The sequence below is a fragment of the Lepus europaeus genome, chromosome 5 (genome assembly GCF_033115175.1).
Source record: "Lepus europaeus isolate LE1 chromosome 5, mLepTim1.pri, whole genome shotgun sequence".
Lineage (NCBI taxonomy): Eukaryota > Metazoa > Chordata > Mammalia > Lagomorpha > Leporidae > Lepus > Lepus europaeus.
In genome coordinates this window covers 36,256,933-36,273,946 of record NC_084831.1, presented here as the reverse complement: position 1 = coordinate 36,273,946, position 17,014 = coordinate 36,256,933, and the positions used below count along the sequence as shown (strand labels likewise).

At 51.2% G+C, this 17,014-nt stretch overlaps 1 protein-coding gene across 1 annotated transcript in view; it reads right to left on the bottom strand.

The window, feature by feature from the left end:
* Nucleotides 1-16,516, bottom strand: part of ARMH1 (armadillo like helical domain containing 1) — a 31,235-nt gene extending 14,719 nt beyond the window's left edge. Inside the window, exons 1-6 of the mRNA XM_062193310.1 lie at nt 16,487-16,516; nt 15,232-15,459; nt 10,642-10,710; nt 9,686-9,852; nt 7,704-7,900; nt 5,142-5,226 (exon numbers count right to left, since the gene is read on the bottom strand). Coding sequence (XP_062049294.1) covers nt 5,142-5,226; nt 7,704-7,900; nt 9,686-9,852; nt 10,642-10,710; nt 15,232-15,437 — 724 coding nt within the window. The 5' untranslated portion in view covers nt 15,438-15,459; nt 16,487-16,516. The remainder of the gene's footprint in view (nt 1-5,141; nt 5,227-7,703; nt 7,901-9,685; nt 9,853-10,641; nt 10,711-15,231; nt 15,460-16,486) is intronic.
* Nucleotides 16,517-17,014: the final 498 nt, after the last annotated feature.

The window sequence follows — 17,014 nt, the reverse complement described above, 5'->3', positions numbered from 1 at the left end:
CAAGCACCTTCAATCAGGAACGTCCAGGGAGCTCCCTGTAGGCTGCCCTCTCTTGGAACCCAGGTACCAAGCTTCGAGGAGAGACATGTGCAGGTGCTATGGTGACACTTCCTGCTTAGTCCTACCTCTAAGCCCCCGTGGGATTCTGTCTCATTGTGTTTCCCAAGGACAAGGGTGAGGCAATGAAGCATTTGGCTCAGGTGCAAAGTTTAAGGGGTGGTGAGTAGGGAGTAGTAAGAAACTCAGATATCAAATAAAATATTTTATTTATTTGGGAGGGGCAGAGAGAGAGAGAGAGAACGCTCCCATTTGTTGGTTCACTTCTGAAATGCCTGCAATGACCGGGGCATTTCCAGGTCTCCCATGCCATGACAAGACCCAGTTACTTGAGTTGTCACTGCTGCCTCCCAAGGCATGTGTTATCACAGAGCTGGAGCCAGATATGGAACCCAAAGACTCTGATGTGTGGCATGGACGCTGGGTTTAATGCTCACCTCATGAAATCTTTTGAAAAAATAAAAAATTAATGCAAAACTCCCTATGACAAACAACATTTCAAGACATCGAGGGGCCGGCACTGTGGCGCAGTGGGTTAACGCCCTGTAGAGACCCATATGGCTGCTCCACTTCTGATCCAGCTCTCTGCTATGGCCTGGGAAAGCAGTAGAAGATGGCCCGAGTCTTTGGGCCCCTGCACCTGCGTGGAAGACCTGGAAGAAGCTCCTGGCTCCTGGCTTTGGATCGGTGCAGCTCCAGCCGTTGCGGCCAGTTGGGGAGTGAACCATCAGATGGAAGATCTTTCTCTCTCTCTCTCTCTCTCTCTCTGCCTCTCCTTTCTCTGTGTAACTCTGACTTGCAAATAAATATTAAAAAAAAAAGACATCGAGTGAAGACTGGATCCATCTGAGTGCCACGTGGACCCACACTGGAGCTCCTAATCCTCACCAGCCACGCTCTGGTCATTGCTGTGGCCACCAGCTGTCATCCCAGATGAGGCCCCTGACATCAGAGATAATCCATCTCCACCCTGTCCTGTTCAAATTCCTGACCTGCAGACTACGGGCACGTAGTAAAAGACTGGTGCTTTTATGGTACTAAATTCAGGTGTTTTGTTACAAGCAGCAGGCAAAAGCTCTGGAGGTCTGACCATCTCCCTGCCTCCTCCAGCAACCTCGCCTTTCCACTGCTTCTCCATTTCCTCTTCTTTGGCCTTAGGAACTCTCAAGAAATAAAGGGCCACTTAAGTCACATAATCTCCCTGTAGTCGACAGGACTGTGACTGAACGTCTGGGCTGAAAAACCTGGGTAGATGTGATGTGGGCGGGAGGGGACAGTCCCCCACAAGGGGGCCCTCTGAGTTTGCACCTGAAGTTTCAGACGTTGTCCACATCCAAGGTCTGGGGTAAGGACTTTATGCTTTGTAGGCCATGGCAAGTTTCTGGATTTCAATATAAAGAATGAGGTGTTTTTTCTTTCTTTCTTTTTTTGTTTTTTAAGGGGAAGGGGGAAGAGAGGGAGAAGAGAGAGAGAGAGGAGAGAGATCTCTCATCTCCCATCCCCATCTACTGGTTCAGAGCTTAGCCAGGCTAAAGCCAGGAGCCAGGAACTCAATCTGGGTCTCCCACCTGGGTGGCAGGGAGCCACGTACTTGAGCCACCGCTGCTGCTTGTGAGAGTGTGCAACAGCAGAAAGCTGGCATCAGGAACTGCAGATGGGACTTGAACAAGGGCACTCTGAAACGCGATGTGGGCATCCCAACCAGCGTCTTAACTGCTATGGTAAATGCTCTCCCCGGACATATCTTTTATTTTTTATTTATTTTTTATTTTTATGATTTATTTACTTGAGTGAGAGAGAGAGATCTTTCACTTACTGGTTTACTCTCCAAATGGCCACAACAGCCAGAGTGGGGCCAGGCTGAAGCCAGGAGCCTGGAACTCCCCCCCACCCCCCGTCTTCCATCTGGGTGACAGGGGCCCAAGCACTTTGGGCCACTTTCCACTGCCACTGCCTTCCCAGGAGCATTAGCAAGGAGCTGGATCAGAAGCAAAGATCTGAACTGGAATTCGAATCAGCACACCAATATGGGATGGCAGAATGCAAGCATGGCTTCACCCACAGCACCCCAATGCCAGCCCTTCCATATGCTTTAAATCCTCTCTAGACTGCGTGTAATAGCTAACACAGTGCAAATGCTATATAAGAGTTGTTAGACTGGAGTGTTTAGGGAATAACACAAGAAGAAAGCCTGCTCATGTTCAGTATGGACGTGGTATCTCCCCCGGGATATCTGCCAGAGAAGAGAGAAAGGGCGAGGTTAGCGACAGAGGTGACCCGCTGGAGGGATTGGAGGGAGCATGCTTCAGGAAACAGGTGGAAGAGGTGGCCCGTGCCAGGGGCAGGAAGGAGAGCAGATGATGTCGTAGACTGGTTGCATGGAGGTGGGGTTTCTGATGACAAAGAAGGGTAGGCCATCAGCAGTTCCTCCACGATGACACCCTAAGGCCCTCCACCCCCTGCTCTCACCCGGCTCTCCCCTGGGAATTCCACTTGCCCTGGGCCTTCTCAGGAGGAGGATGTCGGCCCGTAGCCACCGCAGCCCGGGAGAAAGGGGGTCGCCTCCCTACTGTTCGCTTTAAAACCATTTGTTTTTCTCCTTCTCAACCCAAGCACAAAGTATCAGTGCCTGGCCTATTTCTTGGTGCACCACAGACATTCAATAGCCATTTGTTTAAAACACAAACGAAACAAACCCTGCCCTTCTAAGGCCGGCCCCTCTGACTGTGTCACCTGTTAGGGCTTCTCATCCCCCTTTCTGGCGGATTTCTCTGCTCTGTTGCCACCAAGCTGGGCGGTTTCCTGCTGGATTTGCAGTTTGGGGCTCCCAAACTCACGGAAAGTCCTCTCAAGTCAGCCACTGTTAGAGTCACATCTAAGACCTATCAGAGCCTCCCTCCCCTGCCTTTGCAGGAGTTTCCATGGAAACACTGCAAACTGCTGGTTTAATGTCAACTCTGCAATTATCACGTGAAACAGTGCCCCCTGGTGGAAAATCGCTCTATCGTACTCAGGGTTATTATGAAGACTATTTTGAAGTGCTATGTTAAAAATCATAATAATTCGTTCAAACAACAGAAATTTCTTGAACACCTGTTATGAGTCTGGAATACATGAAATTATCTGGAGACACGCAGTCTCATCTCTATCCCATGTGCTGACATCAAACCAAAAAGGGAGTGACAAATCTTCTTGCACCCACCGCCTCTGGCAGAGGGACTCAACACTGGGCCAGCACTGGAAAATGCTGGGCCAGTTTCTACTCTGGAACAAAACTGAACCTGAGCCCTCTCTTTGTAAGTTTATTCAGCAAACTTCACCTGGGCACTGATGCTGCAGGCCCTGTGCTGGAAAATAAATGAATCAGACCTCATTCCCACCCTGGAGTTGCTCTGTGTGCCAGAAGGGGGAGCACAGGGGTGAGTAATGGCTGCTGCAGCCTCTCTGTGCAGGACGTACTTGTCGACCACGTAGCGAAGCCCCAGCGTGCACCAGGGGATGTGTGGAGGCCACGAGGATAGAAATGATGACCGCTGCCGTGGAAGTGTGCATGTTCTATGGAACGGGCAGAGCTTCTCCAACAGAGGGAGGTGCTCCTGGGGTGGACAATGGTGACGAGGGGTCCAAGGGCTGCCCTGTGGGCGGGATTGAAGGCAGAGCCTTAGGGAAGAGATGTGCAGGCTGGGAAGCTGTGGGTGGGTAGGAGTGGCCACGTTTGCACAGGTTTCTCATCTGCTTGGGGCTGTCAGACGACGCCTCCTCACCTGACTCCACGGCCATGGCACTCCTTTGCTGCGCTGCCGGCACCAGCTCTCTGCCACCTTCCCCAGGTGCCCCCTGCCCCACGTCACCCTCCCTGGCTCCAAGGCTGTGCTGCAGCTGGGATTCAGTGGACTCCACCTCAGGCCCTGACACCCACACGTGCCCGCACACGAGCCTGACAGTGCTGCTGGAAGATTGGTATGGTGACGCTGAGTTCCAGCACTGCCTCCCCAAACACTCCCAGCCGGAAGTCTTCCCCCAGACGCCTGGTGCTTCCCTGTGTCTGTGCCCTTGTTTCTGCCGTGTGCTGTTCCAGAAGCCCTTTGCTGCTGCTTTCCACCTCCCCAGATCCTTCCCATTCTCCAGGGCTCGGTTCAGACACCACCTTCTTGGTGGCCCCTCCCTGATCCCCTGCTGTTTTAAGTGGCATCACCCTCCTCGGATCTGCGGTGGGGAGAGGGACGGAAGGGCGATCCTTGAAATAATGGCCGCGTGCTGCACGCTGTGAGCTAAGCTTCAGGGTCCGACAGATCTGGTTTGAATCCAGTTAGCTGTGCAGCCTTGGGAAGCACCCTGAACCTCTCCACCATTCGTTCATTGTGACAGTTGGAAAATACAACCTGAGCCGGGCGTTGTGTCCTTACGGTTACTTTGAGGACGAAATGAAATGACGACTGGAAAGTGGCTGGCACATAGGGGGCACTCAGTAAGTGAAAGCGGATGAATGCGGCCCTCAGCCAACTTAGGTCCCAGAAGAAGGACCTTCCTCGGGCTGATGTCTGCTTCGGGGGAACCAGCTACCGGGCCAGTGCTGGGCTGCGGCTGATCCTAGCAGCTGTTGAAGCACCATCTGGCTGATCGGAAGCACAGATGTGACTCATTTGCTGAGCAAGTCACTGATTGGTGGGGAACCACCTTGTGTCTACTAAGACTATGTCTTTATTTGAAAGGGGGAAAGAGAGAGAGAGAGAGAGAGAGAGAGAGAGAGAGAGAGAGAGAGAGATCTTCCATCCACTGGTTCACTCCCCAAATGCCTGCAACATCTGGGAGCCTAGAACTCCATCTGGGTCTCCCACATAGGGGGCAGGGACCCAGGTACTGCTGAGCCATCACTTGCTGCTCCCAAGGTGCACATCAGCAAGAAGCTGGTACCTGCAGGAAAGCTGGCACTCACACCGGGCATTCCCATGTGGGAAGTGGGCATCCCGAGGGAAGTGTTGACCACTGCGCCAAATGCCAGCCCCACTGAGACTTTTGAGAGTGAATGCGTCTTACCCCCCCCCCCCCACCAGCCCCTTCCCCAGCCGAGCGGTGCTCCCTACCTTCATACTGGACTTCCAAGTGCATTGTGCCCAGCACCTTCAGCACGCAGTCCACGATGCTGGGGTGTATGGTTCCAACGACCGACTGGTGAGACAGACAACAGGACAAGGTGGTTACTCCTCAGGTCTCGTGCAGGCTGGAAGGGCTGAAACAAAACAGTCAGGTGTCTGGGTGAAGCGGGAGCAGGGAGGACGGGCAGAGGTGCGCCATGGGCCTAGGCCCTCGCGGTAGAGTTGGGGCAGAGACGGGCAATGGAGCTTGTCACCGAAACCTGCAGCTCAGGAGCCATGAGGTCAAGGTCAGCTGCCTGTGCTTGGGGTGCAGGGACAAGGCTCCCCCTTGGCTAGGGGCAAGGAGGGGTGTGTCTCACCCTGGGTCCTAAAATTGTCTCCTCCGGAACCTCACCCCATCAGTCAACCCCTCTTTCCTCCCTCCTCACGCTTTCCCATGCCTGGATTTCTTTGCTTAGCTCACCCTGATCTGACACAGTTGTCCACAACTCTACAACTCTGGTCTCGGCTGTGCACCACAGCTTGCAGAGAGAAGCCATCACACACACACACACACACACACACCACGCCAGCCAGCAGCTGTCATTTAATTCCCCCTGCCCTAGGGCAGGCCCCTAACTCACCATGGCTTTTCCTGCTGGGACCATCTTTCCAGTCTGCCCTTGCGTCACCTCTGTTCTGTGGGGCCCCGCCCAGCCGGTCCTCCCCGTGGAAACCTCTTCCCCTTGGCTTTCACAGCCGTGTTTATTTCCTCCTCCTCCACCACTTTCATTGCTCTTTTCTTCAAAGAGTGGTTGTGTGAAGGATAAGGGCTCAGGAGTTGGAACTGGATTTAAATTCTCACTCAGTAAATACCTATCCAAGCGTGAGGCCTCGGATAAGCCACTTAATGGCTCCCCTCCCCCACCCCTCCGCCCCGCCCCTCCGCCCCGCCCCAGGGCTCGGCTCCATCATCTATAAAATAGGGCAGTGCTCTGGGCCTCCAGCAGCGGCAGTGACGACAGGACAAGGGAGTGGGCAGAAGCCTCCGACGCAGGGCCTGGTGTGTGGGCAGCTCTTAGAGGCAGTGTGGGAGTGGCAGTGCCAAGCAGCTAGGGCTCCTGGCCCCTCTTCCTCCGCACACCTCTCAGGTGTTGGAGGTGTCCCCTCTCTTCTCGCTTGGCACATGCAACCCGGGAACCTGAGTTACTCTGCTTCAGGTATGCCTTCTCTGCTCGCATAGCCACACTGACATCTTGGGCCTCTCCCTGGAGCTTCAGGCTTGTTTTCCACTGAGCCATGGGCATCTGTGCTAGCTGTCCTGTGAGCAGGAATCAGACCTACTTGGGCGCTTAGACAAAAGGCCATCTGAGAGCAGACTCAGGTTCTACGGGAGGGAGGATCTGGACTTAACATTCTTTACAAAAGTGAAGCAGGAGTGGGCACTTGGGGCAACAATGAGGACACTATGTGGGGTGCCCACACCCCACACAGGCGTGCCTGGGGTCAAGTCCTGGCTCTACTCCCAACTCCAGCTTCCCGCTAACGGGCACCCTGGGATGGCTCAAGTAGTTGAGTCCCTGCCATCCACATAGAGACCTGGTTTGAGTTCCTGGCTCCAGGCTTTAGCCTGGCCCAGCCTGAGCTGTTGTGAGCATTTGGAGAGTGAACCAGTGGGAAGATCTCTCTTTGACTCAACCCTCTCTCTTTCAAATAAATAAAATAATAATAATAAAGAGAATACACTCTATCTTCTGCAACCAGCCTTGACTGCCCTCAGATGGTCACTTGGGAACCACCAACTGTGCCTGACTCAAATCAAATCCTCCCTTTATTCCCATTGCCTGCCTCTTGGAGTGCACAGCTCACCTTGCTGCCTCTTAGGCAGGTCTGGGTGAAACCTGGGATTCCTTTTCTTTTACTGCCCTAGATCCCACACCCTCTGTGTCGGAAATATCTCTGCAACCTGGTCACCTCTACCCCCACTGCCACCGCCACTGCTCCGGCTTTATCATCCCTTTGGTGTCTTCATGGCTCTCCTGCCCCCTGCCCATCCTCTGGGGCTGTTCTGAGAGCTTTTGATGGTGCCCTGCAGAGCCATCTTGAGTCTCAGCCCCTCCTTACCAGGCGTGACATCTTCATAAAGTCACACTGCCCACGTCCGCCTTCACACGCCTTCTGGGCACCGGCAGAGGGGCGCAAAGCCAGCAAGAAGAAAGGGGTCTTTCCTCCCAGCATTGGGGGTGTGGCTTCCTCCCTGACATGCTCCCTATCAAATCGGCTCCTTTAATCTTTCCTACAGTCCTTTCATCACCCTCCTTGCTTGTCTCAACCGCTTCTGAGTCTGCCAGTGTCCTTCTGATCCCTTAGGTAAACAGGACAAATCACTCTGCTGGGAGACGCGAACTCCCTGCCCTGCCTCGGCCTCCTGGAAGTGGTGTCATTGAACAGCAGCCACATGGCGGGAGGCTGAGCTCTGCCCTGCACGCCCTGTGAGGGGCAGCCGAAGAAGGCGACCGTGAGATCACTGCGCGTGAATCCAAGCGGCAGGGGCACGCAGCCTTGGCTCACCTGGGCAGTCCGCAGAGTCTGCAGGGACAGCTGCTGCGCCTTGGGGGAGGCACAGGGCAGCAAGGCGATCAGCCCTTTATACACCTGATTCTGGTACTTGGGGTTTCCGTGGACCAAAGAATCCAACAGCACCTGTACTTCTTCCTGGGTCTCCTCTGACTTAGACTTTGCCAAAAACTCTGCTATGGACCGGACACCTGAGCAAAGGAGAGAGGAAATGCTGAAATTGGAAGGGCTTTAGGGTTGCATAACATGAGTAAAGATCTCGTCACCCACGCCCGTTTAACGAGGAGGTGGGCTTCTCACGCTGCATCCCCGTCCTGTTTACCAAGCTGCTAAGCTGGAGGGTTTCGTTTCAGCACAGGCATGTCATGTCAAAATCCATCTTAAAATTTAAAGTGGCGGCCGGCGCCGTGGCTCAATAGGCTAATCCTCCGCCTAGTGGTGCCAGCACACCGGGTTCTAGTCCCGGTCGGGGCACCGGATTCTGTCCCAGTTGATCCTCTTCCAGTCCAGCTCTCTGCTGTGGCCTGGGAAGGCAGTGGAGGATGGCCCAAGTGCTTGGGCCCTGCACCCCATGGGAGACCAGGAGAAGCACCTGGCTCCTGCCTTCGGATCAGCGCGATGTGCTGGCTGCAGCGCGGTGGCCATTGGAGGGTGAACCAACGGCAAAAGGAAAACCTTTCTCTCTGTATCTCTCTCTTTCTCTCTCACTGTCCACTCTGCCTGTCAAAAAAAAAAAAAAAATTAAAGTGGCTCTGCAGGATGTACAAATAACACCTGCATGTTTGATTGCTAGCTGACGACACTTGCCTCAGTGGTTCATAAGATGTTTTTTGACAAATTCTACCTCATTCAGTCCCAGAAACTATACTAAGAGGGAGTTGTTATTCCCATTTTATGGTTAATACAACAAGGCTCAGAGAGGCCTTGGGGAGACAGAGAGGAGAACGGTGATGAAAGTGCAGGGTGGGGAGTGTTTTGGGAAGGATGTAGGGAGGAGGTGGCTCCTTCTCAGGCTCAGTCAGAGCACTGGGTAGATCATCCCGAGATGGCTGGCTGGTGATCTTTCTCACATGCAAGCTCTCTGAAGACAGGGACTGTAATTGTATTTTTTTTTTTTTAAGTTGGGCGGGTGTGGATGTTTGGTGCAGCATTTAAGATCCTATATCCCCCATCAGAGCCTACACTGAAGTCCTGGCTCTGCTCCCGTTTCTAGCTTCCTGCTGGTGCGCATCCTGGGAGGCAGCAGGTGACAGCCCAAGTATTTAGGTCCCTGTCACCATGTGGGACACCTGGACCTGGGCTGAATTCTGGGCTCCTGGCTTTGGCCTGGCTCAGTCCCAGCCAGGGGCATTTGGGGAGTGAACCAGAGGGCTGATGATCTCTTTGGTCTGTCTGTCTCTCTGCTTTTCAAATAAATACAAATTAAAACTTTTTTTGGATTAACATGTAATATTATACATGTTTATGGAGTGTAGTACAATATTTCAACACAGCATGTACTGATCAAATCTGGCAGTTGGCATTTCCATGTCCTCATCCTTATGTTAGCAGTCTGCCATGGCCTCTCTTAGGGGTGGTATTTTAGTCATCATTGTCAACCTTAGCATAGACCTAGCACGCAGTAGATATTCAATAATTTTATTTCACAAAGGAAAGTTATCTCAATTTTATTTCACAAAGGAACTGCTAATAAGTCTTTGTTGAATGGATTTATGAAAGAGGATTTATTTATAATAGTGAAGTATTTCTAAGACTGCTACTAAAACACTTGAGCAAATGATGAATCAGGAAAATCACACATGTGGGTCTTCCGGTGGGGACACAGACAAGGGTAATTGAGTCTGCCGTGCAGAGCTTCCGGTGCAACAGGACTGCCCAGGGCTCTTTCCACAGCAGGGGTGGGTGCTGCCGCCATTTCACCCAGGCTGCTGGGGAGATGCGGGGGTTGAGACACCCTGCTCGCACACAGTACTTACCATAGCTTTCGCAAATGAGCTCCTTGAACTTCCTGCCAGAGTTTGCAATGACCTGGAGTAGCTTGACGGATTCCTTCTTGTCCTCTTCCTTGACATTCTCTAGCCCGAGGATTTCCAAGAGTGTTAGGACACCTCCAACCTCCAGGAATTCTATCAGGTACCGATTACTGCCCAGAGGGATAGAGAAGCAGAAAGAAAACACTTTTCACGTTCCTTGGCGGTAACCTGTCTAAGGAACCCCCAGGCCCTTTCTTGGTATACTTTGCAGGAAATGTTTGTAGGCAAAGGGGCACAGCAGTGTGGAAATCCTTCCTTTTTGCAGGTTACACTGGAATTAGATACTTACTTTTGGCTTCCCAGAATTTGTTCCCATTTATTCCTGTGACAGCACCTTCAACTGACCCTTGGGGCATCAGCCCCGCCACTCATGGGCTGTGGGGTTGTGGTGCAGGGATGCCATCCTCCGAGTGCGGGGATTAGTTGGGGGAAGGCATACGGCATAAGTTGGTCCAATGAGGCTTGAAAGCTGGGACTTTCTTGGGAACTTGTGGAAAAGTCACGCTGTCTTGTAGGTGTGGCTGAACTCAAAGGACGCTCCCCAAGGACCCCAGCTCACAGAGGTGAGACTGAGGAGAGAGAGGGCGGACCAAAGACTGAGCCTCCGGGGTGTACTCAGACCTGAAGTATGTATTTCCACCCTCAGGCCCTGTCGATTTTAAGTGAGAAAATGAATTCCTTTTTTCCTGAGTCAGGGTGAGTGGGTTTTCTATAATTTGCAACCAAGAAGCTGCTGGCTAGTAACACACCAAGGGAGACGATGGCAGTGGGGAGCAACTGGAGCAGAACCACAGGAAACACGACCCCCGGGCCCTTCCACTGACACCCAAATCCATGGCCCACGTGGTGTGAATGCCAAGGACACCACTGACCCAGAATCGCTCTGGAAGGGCACTCACCTGCTCACTGCTGATAAGAAGATGTTGATGGACCTCAGAAGCTTTTCCAAGCACGAGCCGGTCATATAGCTGCACGGCGAGTTAAAGAGCGACTTTCAGGGCAGTTCTCACACAGGAACAGGTCCTGTGTGTGATCCCTGGGACTCCCTAGGGCCCAGGGTGATCAAGCAGCTGAACTGAACATTCACCCTAGCAGTGGCCACAGCTGAAGGGGACAGGCCACACACACAAGGTGGAGAGGGATGGCAGGCTGGTCTGTTCCCAGTTCTCCAGGGAGCTCCCCTGGGACCTTTCAGCCATGTTGGCTGTGATGGGCTCCCCAGGAAACTAGGGGTGCAGCTGAATCAAGGTGTATGCAGAAAGCTGGGGATCAGCCCCCCGAGCCTCTCCAAGCCATGGCTACTGGACTCTTGGGTCCTGGATGGTCCGTTACTTCGTGCTTCCTTCCTAGACGTCTCTGAAAGGAAGCAGCTTCATCGTTAATTCGCAATTTTGTCCTTACTCAGCCTTACACTGCAGGTCGCTATCCTTAGGAAGAATTCAGTGGCTTCTTAATAAGAGTAACAGGAGATGGTGGAAAAATTAAACACTGATTTAAAAAACCTCAGTATTTAATTTTTTTTTTTTAATATGAGCCTTTTCAAAAAGCCTCACTGTAATAAGGCACGCAGAGCACGCATCAGCTCGGATACAAGGTATGAAATCAAGCCGCAACAGAAAAGGAACCAGTCAACAATTACTAGGCTCATAACACATCACAGGCTCTTAGAACACTTAAGAAATTAGCTGAAATGATTGCAGCTCATGGAGGATGACTGAGAGCTCCTAAGACTGATAAAGGCTAATGTAATGGGTTGGAGGTAATGGTGCTTTGTTGGGGGAAGGGTGGGGACGTGAAGCAAATTATCTCTGCTGCACCCTGGTTCCCAGGATGCCAATAGAAGTAGAGACAGATTGGCTCATTAGGAAAGGCTCTTTACTGCAAAAACAGTGTTTGCTCTGGAGCCAGGCTCCCCTGCCTGTTGCCGCCATAGCTGGGGCCAGGCTATCGTCCATGTGAGAATCTCTATTTCTGCATTGTCCTCACCATGCTCACCCACCCCTGGCGTGTTCCTGCCTCACTCAGTACATTCTCCCCCTTTCCTTCCATGATCAGTGAGGCTGACCAACGTTTGTCATCTTTTGTTTCTTTTTGTCCTAGGTTAGTCTTGTTTTCATAGTCACTCATTACATGCGTATTTCTGGTCTATTATTTCCAGTAATTAGCCCCAGAGGGTTGCCGCCACATTGGTAGTAGCTAACAAGCATTAGCATTTATTGTGCACTGGGCATTGTGCACAGTCTCATATAATCCTTACCACATCCTTCTGGTGGGTGCTATTAGCATTTCCATTTGCTTCAAGAGTAACGTGTGGTAGCCATCTTGGACAGGATATTGACATGGCCAAGGTCCCAAAGTGAACTGATGGGATCAGGATTTGAACCTGGGCAGAGTTTGAGCTCTTTCTGTCTGTCCTCACTGCCCGTGGATGAGTAGAGGGGTGGGGCTATATATGCAGACGATCTCTCCTGATTGATGTTGCAGGTGGAGGGCCTGTACTGTGCCCTGAGTGGGACCACTGAAGTTCAGTGGCTGCTATATGGGTTTGGGCTAGACAGACTCATTTTGAGCCCTGCCTCTGCTATTTACCAATAAATTACTCAGCTTTTTTCAAGATCTTGCCTATAATATGGGATATAAGGAGCAAACATTTAGCTTAGTGGTTAAGATATCCACAGCCCACATTGGAGTGCCTGGGTTCAACTCCTGCTCCAGCTCCTGATTCCAGTTTTCTGCTAATGCAGACCCTGGGAGGTAGCAAGTGATGATTCAAGTAATTGGGTTCCTGCCATCTGCATGGGAGACAAGGACTGAGTTCCCAGCTCCTGGCTCCAGCCTCAGGTCAGCCCTGGCTGTCGTGAGCATTTGGGAAGTGAACCAGCAATGGGAGTGGTGTCTGTCTCTGCCTCTTAAAAAAGACTAGAACGTGAGGCTGGAGCTGTGGGTTAATGCCCTGGTCTGAAGTGCCAGCAACTCATGGGGCGCCAGTTCTAGTCCCGGCTGCTCCTCTTCTGATACAGCTCTCTGCTATGGCCTGGGAAAGCAGTGGAATATGGCTCAAGCCCTTGGGCCCCTGCACCCATGTGGGAGACCCAGAAGAACTCCTGGCTCCTGGCTTCGGATCGGCTCAGCTCCGGCCGTTGAGGCCATCTGGGGAGTAAACCAGCAGATGGAAGACCTTTCTCTCTGTCTCTGCCTCTCTCTGTAACTCTCTCTTTCAAATAAATAGGCAACAAAGAGGTAGCTGGTAACATTGGTGAGGTCAGTGTCATGAGTTGTGGGGACAGGAGCCAGATCATAGGCACTGCTGTTTCTCCAACTACTGGCAGCAGAGTCAACAACAGAACAGAGGTCAAGGTCCTACCCTCAGTCTACTAAATCAGAACCCTGGAGCCCGTGGGGGTGGGGAGGTAGGCAGGTAGGCGGCTAATCTGCATTTTAGGCACACGGATGTGTGAAACATTAGGGCCAACTAGAGATATCTTCAGGGCTATTTCTTTTGGCCTGAGTTGTAGGTCTACATCTGAATAATAATCTTATCAGTGACCTAAATGTAAGAAAAAGGCAGCTGAGCTGGGTTTACTTGAGCCAGTAGATCTTCCAAGCTGCAGACGGTGGTTCAGTGCTTCCTTTATTCAGCAAATGTGCTACATGACGGAGATGCAAACAAGAGCAGAACAGATGCAATTCCTGCCCTCATAGAGTTTACAACCCAAGGTGGGTTGGGAGGGGAGAGGAAATATCAAGTAGGTAATAAATAGAGAGTGCTCAGCGTATACGTAACAGGGAAAACTGAGCTCGTCTGGGGCTCAAAAAAGGGCTTCCTGAGAAAGTGTTGTTTAAACTGAGACCTGAGTAATGGAGTAGGAGTTTGTTAAATACAGAGGAGAGAAAGGGAGAGGGTTTCAGGAAAGGAAAAAAAAATATACAGTCATAGTGTAAGATGGACCACCAGAGCGCTGTGGGCACACAGAGCAGAACTACCCTTAAATCCAGCCACCTTGTGGCGGCCAAATCTGCCTTCAGTCCTGATCTGTCTCCAGGGCTCCTGAGTACAGGTGCCTTGAACTCAACGTGTCCTGAAACCTTAGCTGCCACGGAAACTTCAGAGCTGAAGTTCTTCTTCTGTTCCTTTCCCATTCACCCAGTTTCACAAGCCAGGAACACAGTGCAGGAATGGAGATGGTAGTTGCATGCATAGATACAGAACCCAGCTTGCAGAGGGAAATTTGGAGATCCTCAGTCTGGAGATGTGTTGGCATCAAGACCATGGATGAGCTCACTCGAGGAGACTCAGAGTGGGTGGAGAAGAGGGACTTGGATGGAGTCGACAGGAACACCCCAGCATTTGAACGACGGCTGAAGAAAGAATGGGCAGAAAGAAGAAAAATAAGAGGACTGGTATCTTGGAAACGAGGGGAGGACTGGAGAAGTGGGAAGGGTTGATGGACAAACGCCAGGGAGAGGTCAGAAGAGAGAACTGAGGACGCAGTCACGGGGCGCTGCAGTCAGGAAACCACTGGTAACCTTGGCAGGATCTGCCTCTGCGGAATGTGTGTGGGGTGGGGAGAAGCAAGGCTGAAGAAAGGGAGGAGAAAATGGAGGCAAGGAAAGTCAACAACCTTTTCAAGAAGCTTCACCACGAAGGGCCGGAGCTAGGTGGAACCTCGGTTTGAGACAGAGATTTCATTTACTTTATAGAAGAACTTTCTGCATATATAAATGCTTTTTAAAAAAGATTTACTTGTTTACTTGAAAGTCAGAGAGTTACAGAGAGAGAAGGAGAGATAGATAGAGAGAGAGAGAAAGAGAGAGAGAGAGAGAGAGAGGTCCTCCAACCGCTGGTTCACTTCACTTCCCCGTTGGCCACAACAGTCAGAGCTGGGCTGATCCGAAGTCATGAGCCAGGAGCCAGGAGCCAGGAGCCAGGAGCCTCCTTTGGGTCTCCCACACAGGTGCAGGGGCTCAGGGACATGGGCCATCCTCCACTGCTTTCCCAGGCCATAGCAGAGAGCTGGATCAGAAATGGAGCAGCTGGGACTTGAACTGGTGCCCATATGGGATGCTGGCACTGCAGGCAGCGGCTCCAGCTGCCACACCCCAGCGCAGGCCCCTGCATATATAAATGTTGATGAAAGCAGCCAGTAATGTGGTAAAGGTGAAAGACGTAGGAGAAAAAGAATAAAGAATAAAGTCCCTGAGAAGATGGGAGGGGATTCGAGTGGAGTACAAATACAAAATGGCACCAGATAGAAGGAACGTCTACTTCCACTCTGATGGGGACAAAGGATAGTGGTGAGAGTGAGGATGCCGATGGGTTGGCAAGACAGGAAGTCAATGCAATTGTTGACTTGGGGGATCATATTTGCACAGACATCTTCTGAAATATCAGGAAGACTCAAGAGAAAAGCTTTCTCAACAACCTTCTCCCTTTTTCTATCTAGAGATTGCCTTTATTGATTGATTGATTTCTGTTCAGCAAAGGATACATGATTCTAAGCCAGGTGGTCAAGCGTACCAGAAATAAGCTGGCCCCCTGGGAAAACTCCTGCTCCAATTCAGGGGCAGTCTTGCCTTGGTTGATTTCAATGAAACTGTCCAGGATGTGACTCCTTTTGACTTTGCCAGCCTTGTCCCACTCTTGTAAAAAACTTAAGAGCCTGCTAATTGCTGCCTGCTCCTTTATAGAAGTCATGATTGAACAGTCCTGAGGATGACTACAGAGGGAGGGAAAACAGACAGATTATCCCAGTGTGTAGAACCATGCAAGTCCACTGCTTGGTGCGTTTTGCTTCGCCAGTGCTCAGGTTAGAAGGCAGTGAGCCTTTGTGGGGGCGTAGTTATGTGCAAAACACACACTAGGGCTGGTCCTCTGCTGCTTGAACAGGGAGGTCCTGGCTGGCTTGTAATGCAATTAAGACTCTTAAGGGTGTACATATCTATTCTTTCAGGGCTGGCACGTTAGCCCTTCAGCTTCTCTGCTGGTGCCAGTAACCCAAAGGCTGCAGGATCCAGCTGAGATCACTGCTTGTTAACAAGCCAGGTCCCTACAGGACTCACTTCACACAAGGTCAGAGAGATTCGAGGCCTTTTACACACCAGACCCTTCTCATATGCTGATCGGCTATGGGAAAGTGCACTTGCACCTTGGGCTTTTATATTAAGACTTCAAAACAACTTTTCAACAAAGTAAGTGGGAAGAAAAAAGTTCTTATTCCATAGTTGGATTAATGGGCTGTGGTTTGTAGGAGTCTGTGTCCTTGGGAGAATATTTCCAGCGGGGGAGGGAAGGTTTAAAGTAAACCCGTTTTCCAAAAATAGTTGTGATTGAAAGTGTTATTATCCATAACAAATGTTAGTGTGGATGGGAGAGAGGCACGTGCGGTTCTTTTGTCTAACAGACAAGTGAAAGTCATATTTCACATTATCATGGGGTTTTCTGTGATTTACAGAATATTTGTGAAACATTACTTGCAGGGGCCATGATTGATATGGAGAGAACAGCTTGTGTGTAGGGGAGATGTGTATTTCACGAAGACGGTTCAACATGAAATTTACAGTCCCATAAAGTGCTTCTACATCTTCGCCAGAGATCTAGTTAAAAGGACTTTACAGTCTGAAACATCCTAAAATTGATTCTAAATTAACGTTTCCTCACATGTATTTGAGATATTGATGGGGCCCAGCTATCAGAGTTTTATTAGGAAGCTATAATCCGAGGCATGCTGAGACGGACATACGTACACAGCAACCTCCACTGCTCCGGAGGACGTGGGAAACGTGCTCCCAGGAAGGGCGTCCGCGCAGCTCTGGGGAGGAAGATGCTCGCGAACTCCTGTCAGCCTTAAGACCTGGTGAATAACTGTGGCCCAACCTAGACACAAAAATGACCAAAACCCGCATGAGATCAGGCATCAATCACTGTGAATGAGAGTAACTTTCAGAGGCCAAGGCCACCTTCAGCAGCCAAACTGGCCCCAATAAGATGGGGCTGAGCGGCTGTTCCAGACCCCAGGGAGGAGGGGGTGAGACACCACCATCAGACTCGTCAGGATGAACCCTTTCTAAGGCCAAGACTCCAAGGGCTGGCAGAGATGCGCCCTGTAACTCCACGCCACCGAGGGTAGGAAACGCGAAGCAGGACAACGTACACTTCGAACCCCTCAAGGTTTCCTTGCATCTCAGCCTTCCTCTACCTTCTTTTGAACCAGGAAAAAAAAAAAAAATAACACATGGCAGCTTTCAAGGTCACCGCGATGCAGCCCCACATCT